The sequence below is a fragment of the Branchiostoma belcheri genome, unplaced genomic scaffold (assembly GCF_001625305.1).
Source record: "Branchiostoma belcheri isolate BF01 breed outbred unplaced genomic scaffold, Haploidv18h27 scaffold20, whole genome shotgun sequence".
NCBI lineage: Eukaryota > Metazoa > Chordata > Leptocardii > Amphioxiformes > Branchiostomatidae > Branchiostoma > Branchiostoma belcheri.
The window spans coordinates 3,415,419-3,434,750 of NW_017803491.1; the positions used below are offsets into that span (position 1 = coordinate 3,415,419).

The 19,332-nt window shown below is 42.5% G+C and overlaps 3 protein-coding genes across 4 annotated transcripts; all 3 read left to right on the plus strand.

The window, feature by feature from the left end:
- Positions 1-2,705: 2,705 nt before the first annotated feature.
- LOC109469102 lies at positions 2,706-6,321 on the plus strand (the record flags this gene model as incomplete). Its single annotated transcript, XM_019767485.1, has 2 exons — positions 2,706-2,796; positions 2,896-6,321. Coding segments are annotated over 2 exons (2,307 nt in total), but the record flags the coding sequence as incomplete, so codon positions are not given.
- Positions 6,322-7,876: 1,555 nt separating this feature from the next.
- LOC109469205 lies at positions 7,877-9,986 on the plus strand. 2 transcript variants are annotated; one of them, XM_019767648.1, is made up of 4 exons: positions 7,877-7,999; positions 8,693-8,829; positions 9,203-9,334; positions 9,568-9,986. In XM_019767648.1, the coding sequence occupies exons 2-4, from the start codon at positions 8,706-8,708 to the stop codon at positions 9,588-9,590; spliced, it is 279 nt and encodes a 92-aa protein (XP_019623207.1). In that variant the 5' UTR covers positions 7,877-7,999; positions 8,693-8,705; the 3' UTR covers positions 9,591-9,986. The 2 variants fall into 2 exon arrangements, with proteins under 2 accessions (XP_019623207.1, XP_019623208.1); XM_019767649.1 differs by having other exon boundaries at positions 9,561-9,651.
- Positions 9,987-12,025: 2,039 nt separating this feature from the next.
- LOC109469206 lies at positions 12,026-13,845 on the plus strand. Its single transcript, XM_019767651.1, has 3 exons — positions 12,026-12,133; positions 12,813-12,949; positions 13,325-13,845. Exons 2-3 carry the CDS (start codon positions 12,826-12,828, stop codon positions 13,468-13,470), a joined length of 270 nt encoding a protein of 89 aa, XP_019623210.1. The 5' UTR covers positions 12,026-12,133; positions 12,813-12,825; the 3' UTR covers positions 13,471-13,845.
- Positions 13,846-19,332: the final 5,487 nt, after the last annotated feature.

The window sequence follows — 19,332 nt, forward strand, 5'->3', positions numbered from 1 at the left end:
AATCCCTGAGACATTATTCTCTGATTACTGAGGGACAAACTATGTTATGCTCTCTCTCTCTCTCTCTCTCTCTCTCTCTCTCCTATATGCAACAATAATATATATCTGCCCAGCAATATAAAACAGTAAGTATATAGTACACTGCACCCGGAAGCCACAATCGACCTTAAGCTTGCCCTCGACCAACTCCCAACCATGATTGGGGAGAGTTCGACACTACAGTATTCGTCTATGTGCACGGTGGTAAAATCTGGGTTGCAAAGTTCCCACATGCCATAGAACCCGAACTGTGTTCGATCGTGTTCGATTTGGGCAATTCGAATCGAACCCGCGTTCTATTTCGGGGTCACCTGCGTTCATTTACAATAAAGCGGCAAAACAAGCCTTTCTGCCTCCGTGCCGTGCAACAGATAAAAATCAACACTTTTCTATAGATACAAACAGTTTCGTGGACAATACATGTCCGCTATCATTTTTTGTGGACATGTAACATGTAGCGAAGCTACTGTCGTATCCTTGGGTGACCTTGAATACTGTAATGATTCTTTACACCAGTATGAATAACACAATGCAGACTTTTGGTCGACATGACATGTCTGACAAAACTCGTTTTAACCTGCAAGCATGGAAAGTCAAGCATACCCCATTCACGGCTCAAAATGACCCGTTACGGTTGTCCCGAAAATCGTGTTTTAGGGATTTTTGAAAGATGGCCTCAATTTTGAATTATGGGTAATTTAGTGCGAAAAATGTAAAAACAAATCATTTTTTCACCAATATGTCGACAAAAACTAGACTTAAAATCAGAAATTAAAAAATCCCTAAAACACGATTTTTGATCTTATTCCTAGTCGTCGAAAAATATAAAAATCGGTAATCTGGGGTAATATCTGTAGCCAGGTTAAAACGATGTTTGCCTAAAAACATGGCATGACTTGTGGTCGGAAACCCGCAAAAAATCGTCTTTCGGAGCGAAATTTTGAAAAATCAATGATTTAACATAAACAGCTAATATTGAAAGGATGTTAAGGCAATAATTTCATTTTAATTTGACGAAATTTTCCATTAAATCCTTTTTGTTTATTTTCAAGTGTTTTACTGGTAGGCCAAAATCGGCCAAAATAGCGTCTTGTAACCCGATACCTTTTAGAACGCGCCTAGCAATGGGAAAGAATACCGTAGTGACAGACCGCCGTGGTGTGACAGGGGTTTTATCAATCAAAATTAGAAACGTGTTTTTACCAAACTATGGTAAGCAATTGCCAGCTACCATTAGATGGAGCGAGCAAACACGGAAGGGCCATTTGCCTCCTGTACATGTAAATACATTCAGCATAATATGTATAGTTCAGTGGAGGGGCAACGTCGACGGAGTTGGTGCAACAGTTGTATGAATTGCAATAGTCTACTAAATATTTTACTAACATAATTCTTCTAAACAGATCTCCAATGCAACAGTATAATGCACTCCTACATATCTAAACTGTGCGTAAATGTGGGTCCTACACTAGAGATATCTCATTGATTTTCTCAAACATACTGTTTTTCAAAGTAGTGTGCACCGGGAACAATATAGTTCCAGAATATCAGCCTGCAAGCATACTCGTACCTTATTAATTAAAGGAACAATCATGACTTACCCAGATAAGGTTTTGCCGGGTCTACACAGACATTAACCTAGAACTTTTTGGAATGACCTCTAGTTAACTTAAGAGTAATACATGATAACATTTCGGCCAAAAGGTGTAGAAATATCTCACAACACTGGAATCTAGGTCACAACTATCTATGAAAAACGTTTTGCTAGCCTCTATCGACGTGCGGTGTGGAAAAATCTCCTACGATATGAATATGAGTATATTTCGCGAAATATTGTCTACATTTTTGGAGTTTTAATGTCATATTTGGAGAGTACTGTTAGCCGAGCATGGGGGCGATTAGCCTCTACCCGGAAACGGCTGGAAAAAGTCGAAATTGGCCAAAAAGACAGATAACACTGGTGCACTGAAGAGTATACAATTAGGAAATGGCAAACTGTTCTCATCTCCTTTAGCGGACCAACTAACCCTGGAATGTTATTTGTATATTTTGGCCGGTTTCTACTTTTCCAGCCGTTTCCCGAAGCCTGGTAGAGACTAATCGCCCCATGCTCAGCTAACAGCACTCTCCACATATCATCACATTAAAACTCCAAAAAATGTAGACAATATTTCGCGAAAGATATTCATATCGTAGCGTGTCGCGCCGTGTGACTGACGTCTTTTACCGTTGCCATGGCTACCAGTCCTGATTACGTTGCGAAGAACAAATGAGAAGCTCGGAAATCGCAGGAATGAGAAGTTCCGTTTTAGATCCAGCTGACACGAGATGCGAGGAGAACAAGTAAAGCCCGGCGCTTGACAAACCGGTAAGATTTAGATCATACTAGTTGAGCCTGGCAATATTTATCATATCATAGAATACGGACAGAAAGTTTAATTTTGCACGTCCGAGAACCTGAAACAAACTTCAAGTCATCAACCAAGCAAGGATTGAGGTGCTCAAAAACACTACAGTAGGGGCATTATCATTAGATAGAGTTAGATGTTCAAGGGTTAGGTGTAACAAGTCGTTCGGTGTAATGAAGCCAGCCGCCGCCGCGTCGCGGCTTGTCTAACATAATATACTGAATGAGAAGAATAATTTGCCTATACTTTTTCAGGTGACGCAGACTCTTGGGCAGCCTAAAAAGCCTGCAGCAGTGGACAGCCGAGGCTAAGGCAGCCGTTCTACGCAGCAGTCAGTACAGTCGACAAAGTAATAGGCATTTTGTTAAGTTTAACTTTTACTTCATTGTAACTATATGTTAAATGTCTAGCATGTTTAAGGAAATAATTGCTCTAGCAATTTTGGTAGGATGCACAGGTTTAGACACGGCATGTTTCCCTGGGTGCACGAGCATTGAATCATGGGGACCCTGCGCCGCGTACAACGTACCTCAGAACCAGACCTTTAATAGCACTTGCTACACATGTATCCCGGAACAACAACAACAACAACAACATGCAAACTCCTCTGAGCCGACCTCGCCATGTCTCCCTGACAGGGCACATGTGGGGGTTAGAGGTTTCACGTCTGGGATTTTGTCAAAACTCCGACCACCTGAGAATAACCTGATCACTGAACTTTCCCTCCGAGAATGCGGCATCACATATTTAGAACAGGACACTTTCTCTGCCTTTCTGGAACTGAGTCACTTGTACCTCGACCATAACAACCTGACTCACGTGAAGTGGAACTGGTTTAGTGGCTTAATGTTCCCCAAATCGTTAAGAACCCTGTCCCTCGCACACAACCACATCAATAACATCGATCCAAAATGCTTCCAAAACATCACGATATTGGAAGGATTGCTACTTAACAGTAACTATTTGCAAAATATCCGGCCGTTTTGGTTCCATGGATTAAGAAATCTAGTCCGTCTATCATTGAAATCGAACTCCATCAAAAGCATCCATCCACAGGCGTTTGAGTCCCTGTCTCGGCTACGTGAGTTAGACTTGAGCAGGAATGCTTTCACATGTCTGTCAAGTGATTCTATGAAGGCGCTACAAATGCTGCGACTTCTTGAAGTGAGCGGGAACAGGCTGCCTCCTCTCGACGATCCTGTATCTCCGGTCACGAAATGGCGTCTCCACTACCGACTCGCAAGCTCCAAGAAAGGGCCTGATGTTTCAGTGAGGGTTAACGAAGAGCTTTTCTGTATCACAGAAAGTTACCTGAACAAAAATCTCGTCCACATACATATGAACACCCTCGACAAGCTGCCGCCAGCTGAGATAGATGTATTAAGCCCGTACAATTCATGCTCCAGGCGCCGACGCGACATCGCCGGGGCTGCTGTAGGCATGTACAAAGTGCCATTTGTGATGATATCAGTAAACAGTGACGCAGACAAGCCGCCTAACGCCACACAATGGTGCAGACATGCCTGGGGAGACGCCGGCAGCGTTAGGGTAGCGGTGGGGCTAGGGGTGACTCTGAGGATCGTTCCCCTGGCTGCAGGCGGGTCTGACGAACCTCAGGTTGTCGCTGTGGTCTTGTCTGCTGATATGGAGGGTGTGGACAGGATATATATGAACGTGTCGTGTTTTCTCAAAGCTAGGGGCGAGATGTACCTACATGTCTTCCCCGTGATCGCGTCAGACACTTCTAGCGGCGTCATGTGTGAAGAGAAGAGGACGGAGACAGAGATAACAGAAGAGCCCCAGACCCGCCCAAATAAGACACAGACAACAGAAGAGCCCCAGACCCCCCCAAACACCAAGGTCAGCCTGGATCAGACCAGCCCCTACACAACTCCAGCAGTGACATCAACTGTAGAGCGCGAGAAGGAGCGCCCCCTGCCGGACGGTGTGGGGATCTTCACCGGACTAACTGTCGTAGGCGGTGTCCAGCTGGCTGGAGTTGTCCTGATAGCATTGCTCATAGGGGCGTGCATTATGAGAAAGCGGTATGGTTCACGGGACCACCAAGCCGCACAGGCACCACCAGGGCCTCCGCTGGCTGTCGTCCCTACGAGCCGCTGGATAATCAGTGGAGCAAACAGCCGAACTGTGGGCGTCAGTCAGTGCACGCCTTGCCCAGGAACAGGCGCGGGCACGGCCGGGCAGGACTCTCAGTCATCTACCAGTGACGAGCTCGAGTACAGCCGCATCCCTGACGAGCATTTCACCTACTACAACACACGTCCATGGGTACAGCATCCGTACTGGGAAATCCCAGATCACAACGACTCCAACTTGAACGCAAGGCCGGAGGCACAGCATTCTTACTGGAAAATCACAGATGATGGCGACTACTACAACGCACAACCTCTGGGGGTACAACATCCGTACTGTGAAATCTCTGACAGTTACTTCGACTACGAGAACACACGGCCCCACTCCCTCCCCCCACATACAGTCCACACGATGATGATGATGATGTGCGTTTCTACGCCGCCGAAGCTGAGGTGGTCCTTCCTTCAGCAGCCAGACAGGGCGGCAGGCATCCAGCCTACGGCACAGCCGCTCCAACGGCAGAAACCCAGAATAGGTACCGAACAGCACGTCAGAGGAAGACACGCGTGAGACAGTACGGAACTCTCCCCCGAACCAGGTCAGACCTACAGATACCTGTGCGTCAGAAGCTGACAAACGTTAGGCAGTACGGAGTGTCCGCAATGAGCAGATACAGAGCCAGAGATCTAGCTTTGGCCGGTAAATATGGCAGACCACAGGGCAGAGACCAGGGGAGAGCCTTGTACCATAACCCGGCTGTCCGCTCTTCTATGGCGGCCACACAGCGCGCTAACGTTAACGTGAGTTACCAGGCCGCGCACACACTAGGACACAACAAAACACGTACAAATATATCGTACCAACAAACCCTGCATGTGCCTATCAACGAAACTAAAGATGATGTCTTGACACACGAACAGGGTAGGAAAGGCCGGGCTCACAGGACTAAAACCCTCAGCACTGATATGTCAAAATCAAGGATAAAGCAGTCAACGGACAAGGCAAGCTATCGCCGCCAAAGCATTTAGGAAGTTTTATTTTACAGCTCCACACTCACCCAATATGCCATGGCAGAGTATTGAAATGCAGCTTCACAATTGCCCTAAATCCAAGCGTTGTGTCCATGATAGATTCATGTAACTATTCCCCGTCCAAACAACGTTCAAGAGGCTCAAAATTCAGTTTGGAACTTTAATGATCATGGTTGTTGTTGTCGTTGTTGAGAATTGAAAACAATTGCTGTTGAAATTTGGAGGTCGCGGATGCATAAGCTTCTTGCTTTTCGTCTTGATGACAAAATCAAAGATTCTTTGGAATATTATTTTTCATGCACCCAGGAACTTTGCCGTATAGCTTGTGCAGTAATTTTATTTTGAGACACTGTATTAAAACTATCAACAGCATATAGAAATTCATGTATATTGTGCGTATCAGTAGTTGTGTAAAGCAGCGACCTTACTGTTAAAGAAACTTTACAACTTTGAACAATGTTGATCAGAGTAAAATAGTTTTAGGACTGTAAAGACTGACCTGACTCACAAAATGATACTATTATGCAAGACAGCTAGCCTTACATTAAATGAAACACGTGTATGTATATAATCAACAATGTTGCAACAAGACGATAGTAAGTCGAGTGTAAAAACGATGTTTTTCGGGATGCCTTGTTTGTTGCTAGTTAGAATGGGAAGGAAATCTAATTTTCAGGCACTTTTCACAAGAAAGACATGTACTACTAAAGGATTTGTGCATGAAATACAATTGAATTCTCAGCATTGCAGTTTCTTTCGTGTTTATGTTTGTTTTTTATTCCATGAGAGCTCCTATCAGATGTCGTGGTTTTCTATATTTTAAAGAGGCAACTCAAGGCAATTCCCCATGCTTTGCTAAGCACCATTCAAGCGTATCTGTCCTTCGTGCTGAACACCATCCACACACAAGCACATACGGACAAATACATAGGCCCTTGCTTCATGAAAAATATACAAAAACTGAATGTTTTATTGAGCTATGAAATCTCCGAACTCCTTTGTTTTCACTATTTCCAGCGGCGACCCTACTCACACAACGTACAGTTCTAGCCGATTTGCTCCTTGCACTCGCTAGCCCTAGCAAACTGTACTCTACATTCGTAAGTAGTTTCATCTGGTTGGTAAACGAATGAATAGCAAAATTCTTTGATCACAACCGTTTATTTGTCGCGAGCCGACGTTTCGATGACCGTCTGTCATCTTCATCAGGACAATTCTGACTGGTTTATTGTGCACTGACGCTAGATGTTACTTGGTGCATAGTGCACTAAAGGTGTTACACGTAGTTCATAGTGCATTTCAGCTAGTTTTTACTGTTTACAATGCATTCCGGACGTAGTGTAATTGTGACATGCATGCTAGGCATTATATACTAGGCTCCATAATTGTGACATACATACTAGTGCACTGTGAATTATGTAACACCTTTAGTGCACTATGTACCAAGTAACATCTAGCGTCAGTTCACAGTAAACCAGTCAGAATTGCCCTGATGAAGATGACAGACGGTCATCGAAACGGCGGCTCGTGACAAATAAATGGTTGTGATCAAAGAACTTTGCTATTCATGTACTCTATATTGTCGGTTCGTTTCCTTCACATGCAGGTATTTAAAAACGTTTGAATGTACTCTTTCCAATGTTGTCTTCTCTTTCTACTATCTAGGTCACACATCTGTCGTTGGCAGACAATTCTCGTCTTATTTTCACAGTTGTCTTTCTCGCTCATAGCACTATTTTAACAGACAACGAATTCTGGGTCACTATCAAAATCTGCAATTATATCCTATAGGATATTGATATCTGTGAGCTAAAATTGTGATGTTGTTGAGGGAAAGGTTGTTTCGTAGGCTAGTTCTAGTAGGTATATAATAGCCATACCAAAATATAAAGGGACTCATCATGTAGCTTCTTTCGGGGAGTTATTTCAAACTCTGCAAGTATGAAACGATGACGAGAGTTTGATAAGAAATGACAGTCAATGTCAGACAGATTTCCTCATCCAAAACAAGTATTTTTGACGCCCTGAAATTGTATTGAACGCCTTTAACTCTCTGCATTTGGCTGATTTTACACACCGTGATCTATTCTTCACATGCAGGTCCCTTTCAAAACCGTGTGAGTGTACTCTTTCTCTTTCCAAAGTTGTCTTCTCTTTCTATTATCTATGACGTACATCTACCACTGACAGACAAGTTTCTTTCACAATGTTGTGATTGTCTTATCCTCACAGTTGTCTTTTCACAGACAATTATCATTGCGCCATTATCAACAGACACGACTCTAAGTCACTACCAAAAGCTAGAATTACTAATTTGCATAATTGTCTTGTACGGTGGACTATATAATCCCATCCCCGCGAGTCCTTTTCATTCATTCCTCCAGCCGTGATCTCTGAGTGACATCGTTCTGTGATCTACCTACTTCTGTAAGTATCAATTTCTCACCAACTAGATTTTGAAAACTGTCAGACATTTCAAGTAGAATCCATTACTTCCTTTAATGACTAACAGAATCTGTAGCTAAGCAGGTAACTATTTGTTTGAATACCTGTTCATCTGCATATACCATTAGGTAGTGATTGCTACTTGAAACGTCTAGCAGTTTTCAAAATCTACTAGTGCCCAGTTACTTGAGTAATATTTTCATTAACTCATTAACTAGTAGATGTCTAACCTTCACCGAAGCAGCTGTGTGATAATGTTTTCTGTAGTGTGTTGGTCTCGATCGCTCTTCCGTTTTCGTGCCATATGCGCCTTCTCGTTTTGGGGTATTTAGTGGGTTAGTCGCGTGGTTATGTTGCCAGTTTGTGTGTGTGTGTGTGACAGCCACGAGTAAATATGTAAAAGTTATGCTCTTTCTGTTTACTTTTTCCCCTTTAAGTTTCTTTATCGATCTGCAAGGTTCACGTTCGTATAGTTATTGCGACCTTTTTTACCTGTTTAGAAATAAGTAAGTTTGTTGTAGTTTGTTGTCAATACGTGTCCAAAATAGTTCTATACTAACTATAACCATATCTAGTATATGAGATCTTCAAAATGGACACTCAACATATCCAGAAAAAAGTGAGTAAGTACGTAAAACGGCAAGAATAATCATTTTCTTCCCCTCCCCACATCAGCCGAAGCTCCAACATGAAGCTGTTTGTCTGCATGCTGCTGGTGACGATCGTCGTCATGGCAACGCTGATTGACGACTCCGAGGGATGGAGGCGCCGGCGCAGGCGCAGAAGATCCGGACTCCAGGCCGATACAGATGGTACGTTCAGACAATTTCAACTAATTTTGACTGTTTGAATACTCTTTATCAGAAATAAAGAAAATGGTACAGGACATTTTGTGCACAATTTACAGTCTACACTAGTCTGCGAGATGAAAAGAACGACTTACCTGAAATTTATATGTTCTGCAACGTGTTCATTTTCCCTGTTCAGGGTAATCTAAATGTTACTGGAGGATGGATCTCTGCATCATATACAAAACCTGCGCCGCTCTAAATTGATGTACCACCAGAGTATCTGATATGTTACTGAAAAATCAATCTGTGCATCACATACAAACCAACACCACCCTAAGTTGATATACTGTATCTGTGACATGTCTCACACCTGTCATTCCGTTTGTCCTTCCAGCTGACTCAGATTTGAGGGAGGTTATGGAAGAGGCGAGGGCGCTCCTGGATGAACTGAATGAACAGCCCGAACAGCTGGATACACGGGAAATGGACGACCTGGACGAGGGGAACCTTCTCGCAGATCAAGAAGGTAAGACGTTTTAATCGTTTTCCCTTTGAGACTCCGTCACTACAAGAACTCTGACCGTAAAGCACAGATTGAAGCGTGTGTGAAGCTTCAGGGTTTGAACTAAGAAATAGGAAATTCGCAGAAATATCGTAGTTGTAACTGCAGATCATATACTTCTGGCCCACCTAATAAAGCAATACATGTTGAATCTATTTCCCTGTTACTAATAATGCATTTCTTTTTACAGACATTAGAAGGAGACGGTAGCGCTGAGTGACCCAACGGACGACCCGAACAACATAACTTTTTAATGGCATCAAAAGAGATGAAAATAAGAAAAAATAGACCCAATGTGTCATTGGAGGATTAGTCGTCTCTTTTTAAATTTCTTGAATTGATTCCTTTTGTATAAAGTGTAATGTTATGAAGATCATCCAAAACCCAAAAGTGACCAGCTGGCATCCAATGTATAGACACAGGACATGATAAAAGACGCCAAAAATACTTGACATGATTAACATGATTCAGTGCCAAACAATGGAGTCGGTCCGAAGACGTATGGATTACTAGTACTCCCGGTATAAAATAAAAATGTTTCCGTGTATATATACTGAGACCATACTGTGTATTTAAAGATTTTTGCTCCTTGGTCCAATAAAACTTATTGAAAAAATATAAAAACTTGCCAATCGATTTTTCCCTTTACTTAGACTTAGTTCCTACCGTGCATGGGTATATTGTGCGTATCAGTAGTTGTGTAAAGCAGCTACCTTACTGTTAAAGAAACTTTACAACTTTGAACAATGTTGATCAGAGTAACATAGTTTTAGGACTGTAATATAAAGACTGACCTGACTCACAAAATGAAGTCTTCCATACCGTATGTTAATGATACTATTATGCAAGACAGCTAGACTTACATTAAATGAAACACGTGTATGTATATAATCAACAATGTTGCAATAAGGAGATATAAAGCTGACCAGTCGAGTGTAAAAACGATGTTTTTCGGGATGCATTGTTTGTTGCTAGTTAGAATGGGAAGGAAATCTAATTTTCAGGCACTTTTCACAAGAAAGAAATGTACTACTTAACGATTTGTGCATGAAATACAAATGAATTCTCAGCATTGCAGTTTCTTTGGTGTTTATGTTTGTTTTTATTCCATGATAACTCCTATCAGATGTCGTGGTTTCCTATATTTTAAAGAGGCAACTCAAGGCAATTCTCCATGTCTTGGCTAAACACCATCCACGCATATCTGTCCTTGGTGCTGAACACCATCCACACACATGCACACACGGACAAAAAAAAGGTTCTTGGTTCATGAAAAATATACAAAACTCGGAATGTTTTATGGAGCTATGAAATCTCCGAACTCCTTTGTTTTCACTATTTCTAGCGGCGACCCTACTCACACAACGTACAGTTCTAGCCGATTTGCTCCTTGCACTCGCTAGCCCTAGCAAAGTGTACTCTACATTCGTAAATAATTTCATCTGGTTGGTAAACGAATGAATAGCAAAATTCTTTGATCACAATCGTTTATTTGTCACGAGCCGACTTTTCGATGACCGTCTGTCATCTTCATCAGGACAATTCTGACTGGTTTATTGTGCACTGACGCTAGATGTTACTTGGTGCATAGTGCACTAAAGGTGTTACACATAGTTCATAGCGCATTTCAGCTAGTTTTTACTGTTTACAATGCATTCCGGAACGTAGTGTAATTGTGACATACATACTAGGCATTATATACTAGGCTCCATAATTGTGACATACATACTAGTGCACTGTGAATTATGTAACACCTTTAGTGCACTATGCACCAAGTAACATCTAGCGTCACTGCACAGTAAACCAGTCAGAATTGCCCTGATGAAGATGACAGACGGTCATCGAAACGGCGGCTCGTGACAAATAAATGGTTGTGATCAAAGAACTTTGCTATTCATGTACTCTATATTGTCGGTTCGTTTCCTTCACATGCAGGTATTTAAAAACGTTTGAATGTACTCTTCCCAATGTTGTCTTCTCTTTCTACTATCTAGGTCGCACATCTGTCGTTGGCAGACAATTCTCGTTTAGAAATTCTCTTATTTTCACAGTTGTCTTTCTCGCTCATGCAGCACTTCAACAGACAAGGAATTCTGGGTCACTATCAAAATCTGCAATTATATCCTAGAGGATATTGATATCTGTGAGCGAAAATTGTGGTGTCGTTGAGGGAAAGGTTGTTTCGTAGGCTAGTTCTAGTAGGTACATAATAGTGATACCAAAACATAAAGGGACTCATCATGTAGCTTCTTTCGGGGAGTTATTTCAGACTCTGCAAGTATGAAACGATGACGAGAGTTTGATAAGAAATGACAGTCAATGTCAGACAGATTTCCTCATCCAGATTAAGTATTTTTGACGCCCTAAAATTCTATTGAATGCCTTTAACTTCCTGCACTTGGCTGATTTTACACACCGTGATCTATCCTTCACATGCAGGTCCCTTTCAAAACTGTGTGAGTGTACTCTTTCCAAAGTTGTCTTCTCTTTCTATTGTCTATGACAAACATCTACCACTGACAGACAAGTTTCTTTCACAATGTTCTGATTGTCTTATTCCTCACAGTTGTCTTTTCACAGACAATCATTATAGCGCCATTATCAACAGACAACAACTCTAAGTCACTACCAAAAAGCTATAATTACTAATTTGCATAATTGTCTTGTACGGTGGAGTATATATTCCCATCCCCGCGAGTCCTTTTCATTCATTCCTCCAGCCGTGATCTCTGAGTGACATCGTTCTGTCATCTACCTACTTCTGTAAGTATCAATTTCTCACCAACTAGATTTTGAAAACTATCAGACATTTCACTACTTTCTTTAATGACTAACAGAATCTGTGGCTAAGCAGGTAACTATTTTTTAAATAACTGTTCATCTGCATATACCATTAGGTAGTGATTGCTACTTGAAACGTCTATCAGTTTTCAAAATCTACTAGTACCCAGTTACTTGAGTAATATTTTCATTGTGTATCTCATTAACAAGTAGATATCTAACCTTCACCGAAGAAACTGTGTGATAATGTTTTCTGTAGTGTGTTGGTCTCGATCACTCTTCCGTTTCGTGTCATATGCGCCTTAGCGGTTTTGGGGTATTTAGTGGGTTCGTCGCGTGGTTATGTTGCCAGTTTGTTTGTGTGTGTGTGTGTGACAGCCACGAGTAAATATATAAAAGTTATTCTCTTTCTGTTTACTTTTTCCCCTTTAAATTTCTTTATCGATCTGCCAGGTTCACGTTCGTATAGTTATTGCGGCCTTTTTTACCTGTCTAAAAATAAGTAAGTTTGCTGTAGTGTATCCCTTATCAATACGTGTCCCAAATAGTTCTATACTAACTATAACCATATCTAGTATATGAGATCTTCCATATCCAGAAAAAAAGTGAGTAAGTACGTAAAACGGCAAGAATAATCATTTTCTTCCCCTCCCCACATCAACCGAAGCTCCAACATGAAGCTGTTTGTCTGCGTGCTGCTCGTGACGATCGTTGTCATGGCAACGCTGATTGACGACTCCGAGGGATGGAGGCGCCGGCGCAGGCGCAGAAGATCCGGACTCCAGGCCGATACAGATGGTACGTTCAGCCAATTTCAACTTAGACATAATTTTGACTGTTTGAATACTCTTTATCAGACATAAAGAGAATGGAACAGGACATTTTGTGCACAATTTACAATCTACACTAGTCTGTGAGATGAAAAGAACGACTTACCTGAAATTTACATGTTCTGCAACGTGTTCATTTTCCCTGTTCAGGGTAATCTAAATGTTACTGGAGGATGGATCTCTGCATCATATACAAAACCTGCGCCGCTCTAAGTTGATGTACCACCAGAGTATCTGAAAAGTTACTGAAGAATAAATCTGTGCATCACATACAAAACCAACACCACCCTAAGTTGATGTACTGTATCTGGTCTTACATCTGTCATTCCGTTTGTCCTTCCAGCTGACTCAGAGTTGAGGGAGGTTATGGAAGAGGCGAGGGCGCTCCTGGAGGAACTGAATGAACAGCCCGAACAGCTGGATACACGGGAAATGGACGACCTGGACGAGGGGAACCTTCTCGCAGATCAAGAAGGTAAGAAGTTTTAATTGTTTTCCCTTTGAGATTCCGTCACTACAAGAACTCCGACCATAAAGCACAGATTAAAGCGTGTGTGAAGCGTCAGGGTTTGAACTAAAAATAGGAAATTCGCAGAAATATCGTAGTTGTAACTGCAGATCATATACTTCTGGCCCACCCAATAAAGCAATACATGTTGAATCTATTTCCCTGTTACTAATAATGCTTTTCTTTTTTTACAGACACCAGAAGGAGACGGTAGAACTGAGTGACCTAACGGACGACCCGAACATCATGACTTTTTAATGGCATCAAAAGAGATGAAAATAAGAAAAAAAATAGACCCAATGTGTCATTGGAGGATTAGTCGTCTCTTTTTAAATTTCTTGAATTGATTCTTTTTGTTTTAAGTTTCAAGTTTCAAGTTATGTGTAATGTTATGAAGAGGATCCAAAACCCAAAGTGACCACCTGGCATCCAATATATAGACACAGGACATGATAAAAGACGCCAAAAATACTTGACATGATTAACATGATTCAGTGCCAAACAATGGAGTCGGTCCGAAGACGTATAGATTACTAGTAATCCCGGTATAAAATAAAAATGTTACCGTGTATATATACTCCGACCATACTGTGTACTTAAAGATTGTTGCTCCTTGGCCCAATAAAACTTATTGAAAAAAAACTTGCCAGTCGATTTTCTCTCTTTACATATGCCTATATTACGTACAATCCATGCTTCCATATAGAGTGAACAATGAAGAAATGCGAAATTTGAACATCTTTTTGGTATAAAGCGGCGAGTTGTCGATTGTGTCCAGTATTTTATTATTTTCTATACTTAATATCTTGCAATGGTCAATGCCATGTCGTTGAATGGTAGTGGCCATATCCGAGCGCATCATACCTGACGTCTGAAATTATCAGTACTCGTTCTGAACACTTCCAGAAGGTTTGGAATCTCAGACATCTTGTTGTATGATTGTAATTCTGATTCAGGGAGGGCTACGAGTGGGGGGTGGGGGACATCAGGGAGGGCTACGAGTGGGGGGTGGGGAACATCAGGGAGGGCTACGAGTGGGGGGAGGGGGAACATCAGGTAGGGCTACGAGTGGGGGGAAGATCAGGGAGGGCAGTGCCTTATCATAACCGTAACCCATTCAGGCATAGAAATAGAAACGCACTATTCTCGATACAATATCCGGCCAGCAATAACATACATATAAGCTAGCGCCCAGGAAGGACCTCTAGTGAAATTTTTCTGTAACGCACCCTGTACCGCGCACCCACCTGCTGTTGCGAGCAACAGGTGTCAAATTTCACTTTCCTCTAATTCCGTCCCTATAGAAAGACCAAAGTGCCGTCTTCTCTGTGCCTGGAATTCTAATAGGATGTATACGTAATTGTGCAGATAATCCGAACAATAACACGGCATTACGGCATTAAGACTTATCCACCGCAGCCTGGCATAGTCCTATCATCGCTCACCCAGACAGCTCCCCACACACAACACCGTCTAAGCCTTCCAACAACCTGCTAATCTCAGCTCCCGTCCCGAGCTCACGTCTGCTACCGACTTTACCGCCACGAACCGGCTTTTAACGCGGGGGTGGTATGTCGTCTCCCTTGTGACCAGCTTTTCTCAAGTTCGCAATCTTGTGCCCTTCCAAACGATGTTTTGCGAGTCGATGTCTTCAATGAATGCGGTAACTTGTGTGAAAACTCGGACTGCGGGTTCTTTACTGTAAAGGGACATTGTGGAATTTTCAAATCCTCGGATTTGTGTGAGCCTGTAGCGGGGATCTGAAAAGTGCCTTGTTGTGCTTTATTGGCCTTAGAATTGCTCTTAAGTGGATGATGTTGTTTACCTTAAGCACCATGAATCCGATGATGTGTGCCGCCTCAGTTCTTGCTGTGCTGAGCTCAAAGCCGCGAGACAAATAACTTGAAAGACCGCGGGGAAGTCAGTTCGTGCCCGGGACCACATTTGCTGCCCCTCGCCTACCAAACGTGTGTCGGCTGAGTTAATGCCGTGTTAGTGTTGTGGAGACACATCCTGAAGTCCTGGCCGGATGTGTTTAGCTAATACTGGCCGGGCTGTGGTGCATAAAATCTCAGTTCTTTTGTAAGAGAGTCCTGAGTGTGAACGATTTTTTTACCCCTTCAAGCCTTCACACATTCAGACCCTTCCCCTGAACACCAGCCGACCGAGGTGGACTGACTACCTTTCGATACCAATCGAATCAACTTTGAGTTAAATTTGAGTCAAATTTGTCTGCCGATCTCGCTCCCCATCTACTTCCGAACACCAGACGACCATAGCCGAACCTCCCGTCCAAACCCGAATGTTTGAAACTGCCGAATAGTAGCCGACCTGGCCGCACACCAGCCAACCTTGCTCCCGACCTAGCCTCTACCAGGCTTTGGGAGGCGGCTGGAAAGAGTAGAATTCGGCTAAATAGAGAGATAGCATGCAGGGGAGTTGGTCTGTTTAGAGAACAGTTCGCCGCACTCTCAACGGAAAAAACTCCCTTGGCATGCTATCTCTCTATTTGGCCGATTTCTACGTTTTCCAGCCGTCTCCCGAAGCCTTGTTTGTTGGGGGGAGTTCGGCTAGTGTTCGGGAGGCGAGATTCTTGAATGTGTGACAGGGGCTTCAAACACTCCCCCTTTGTATACGAGTACCACCCGCAAAACACGTCATGATATATGCATCCGCAATGGAGGCATTGTGCGGAACAGGATTACCCAGAACTTCGCGGTGAACTTGACAGACTCTGTCAGGCTCACGTAGGCGGCCGCTGACTTTTATTACGGCGGTGAAGGCGGTACTCTATACAACTGCCCCGAGGTTACGACATAACAGTGGACCGTTTCATAATGTGGCAGTCTTTCATGTCATGATGTTTCACAGAGGTACGTGTAGTCTGTCAGACCTGACTGGGACATGTGAGAAAACGTGCCGCTCTAACACGGCCAACTATGCAATAAATCCAACAGCGTGCACGATACATGTACTACGAAAAGGTTAGAACAAGCGTCTGAGCACGGTTTGTATGGCTAACCTGGGAATAGAAATCATGACCCCTCAGACCTATGACAAGTTACACAAGTGTCGCATAATTACACTTGACAACGACATTGCCCTGTATGCATGCGCAATAATGAGTTCCTATCCGCCTATACGTCATGAGACATACCCAGACACAAAGTATACAGTACTGTCCTGTGACAAAAAATATGGTACGTGTATATAATAGCGGTATCATGCTGCCCTAGCATATTTTCTGTACTATACGGTCTATACCACTTTTGGTGGTGTCTTCTGTCTTTATATGGATTTGTTTCATACAGTACAACTTAACTAGTGATTGAGTCATAGCAGCGATAGCGCAAACATCCGGTAAGGTTTGATCTATACGGCAGGTTGACAAGAATGAAGAAACAAAGTTAACAAAGAAAGGAGACAACCTTAATGATAAATGGAAAAAAAATTGTTATCAATGATATTCCTAATATACACAGCCATAAAGTTCTAAATGTCTCGTTAATAGACAATATATTCATCCTCAGGTATGTTGACCAATCTATATGATACACAGACTATTTCAAATTGCTCTTTTGTGTGAAGCGAGAAAAACTAATACAGATGTTAAGAGACTTTGGACAATAGTCAATACATGTGATGTATAGGACCTGAATTCGAAGCGTCCCAAAATCCAAAATTTCCAAACCGGCGCCCGGCCGGACATTCTTATGGAACGAAAAGTATGATATGAAAGACAACAAAGCACAAAAAGTTGAAAAAAATTATTGATGGGAACTATTTGCGTGTATTATTGATAAATTGTTGAGTTTTCCTTAACCAAAGCAGCCCGGCCTGGCCCTGGTTTGGAAATGTGACTTCAGCACAAGTAGAGATCAACGAACACTGTGTGTTACGGCCTCTCAGTTCTCTGTTAGACACTTGTGACAAGAGAGGCTCCCTCAGTCTACTTCAGTCTCACGACGTCGGCTGGATCAAGAGCGATAATTTCCCACCTAACTAGATAAACCTTAATCCCACTTCAGATTTCTCAATGTAGCATGCTCCACGACACAACACCGCCCCGTTCTGCTCGTGTTGTCCACTTTGTGCGACTTCATGCTTTTTTTCTCGCTCTAGGGCTTGTCCAGGGTTGTGCCTTTGTCAGCTGTAACCCCCATACCGCTTCTGACACCCTCCATTCTGGCTGTATTTGATCTCCATTGACGTCCAATTATCCCTGTGTTAAGGAGCTTAGCGTCTCGCTAATATTGACGAGAGGAGTTAAACAAACAGTCATCAAGTTATGCGTTAACACCCTGTGGTTGTTTGCCGGGGGATTACGCCGCCGTGCCGTTACTACCGTACAGGCGCTGCATCACACACACACACACCGCACACACACACCGACGGGACGGCTGCCGCCCGGGGATTTTGTCAAACTTTGACAAATGGGAAACTAACTACGTTTCCATTGGCGTTTGCTTGACTTTTGGCTGCGCCTTCTGTCCTTATATGGCTTTGTTTCGTACTGTAGAACTAACGGATAATGGTACACCTGTTTCTAGTGATGATTTCAACTTGGCAAGTCATTACAAATTGCTCGCAACTTTCTATGGCATTTACGGATGCATAAAGTATGATCATTCTTGAAAGAACGTGCCCCAAGCCCCTCCCCTTGACGAAAAGAACATTTTAACAGCATCTTGGCAGTTTGGGATGAGATAGGATCTCGGATGATATGACAAATAGCCTATCTTACGCTTTATCACTACGAACAAAGTCACAAGGACAGAATTTAAACTACAGTTTTAGGGCAAGTTCGCGCCTCATTTAGAACGCAGCACCCCACATCGCGCTCTGTATTTATTGAAGGATTTTAGTCACAAAACTAACCAACCGCACCTTTTTAGAGTGCTTTGCACACAAGGAGAAAAATGCGCTTTTAAAAGACCACCTTTTGTGGTTTATCATAACTGACTATAGAAATAAATCAAGGACTTTCTGGTATTCAAGAGCGATGCCTTTGAGACAAGTGCGTCGTTTTTGGTCCTTTCTGAGTCGCCGACCGTGTAGCAACTCCCCCCGGCCGAGTTAATCCGGGATTAGGAACCGATAAAGAGGAAACCGACCGTTTAATTAAATTTAACGTTGCTATCCTCTATTTTACCAATACACTGATGTATAAGTTTACCTTCGTGACTTTTGTGAACGCGGGTTTGTTTGTGTTTATATCCATGGCTTTGGAAATGTGCTGAAACGCCTATTTCATCACTGTCGCATGTGTGAAGAGGACGTTACATGTCGACATGGCGGTAAAATAAACTACGTTTCAAACCACTTAATCGCGATCCCAAACGATGAGATTCATAGAGACATGTACATTTAGTCTTCCAAGCCAAACTAAATGTCTGTATAAATGCAGTTTAAAAACTGCAAAAGAAAGAACACTTAAGGACAGGCAAACCTTATAGTTACATGTATCCATCGTTACGTACATTTAAATCCTGCAGCAATTTTGAGTTGAGTTTATTTTTCTCTTGCCCAAGACCGGATTTAAAAAGTGGGATCATCTGTTCCACTGTCTCAGAAAAAGAAGTCAAACCCAATATGTTAGAATTTAGTGTTTAGTAGTTAGACTAGTCACACTATATTGCTATCCATCCTGTTAGTCAGGAACTTGCAATAAACTTTCAAATTGTATTCACTCCATAAGCACCGGGACAAGTCAAATATTCTGAAAATTCATGGGTAAAATATAAGACAGCGATAGTTTCAAATTTCAAAGTCTCTTGTAGAAGTAATTCTCCCGCAAACATTTTGAGGTACCCATGCATTCTATCTGTAAACAAAACGAGAAA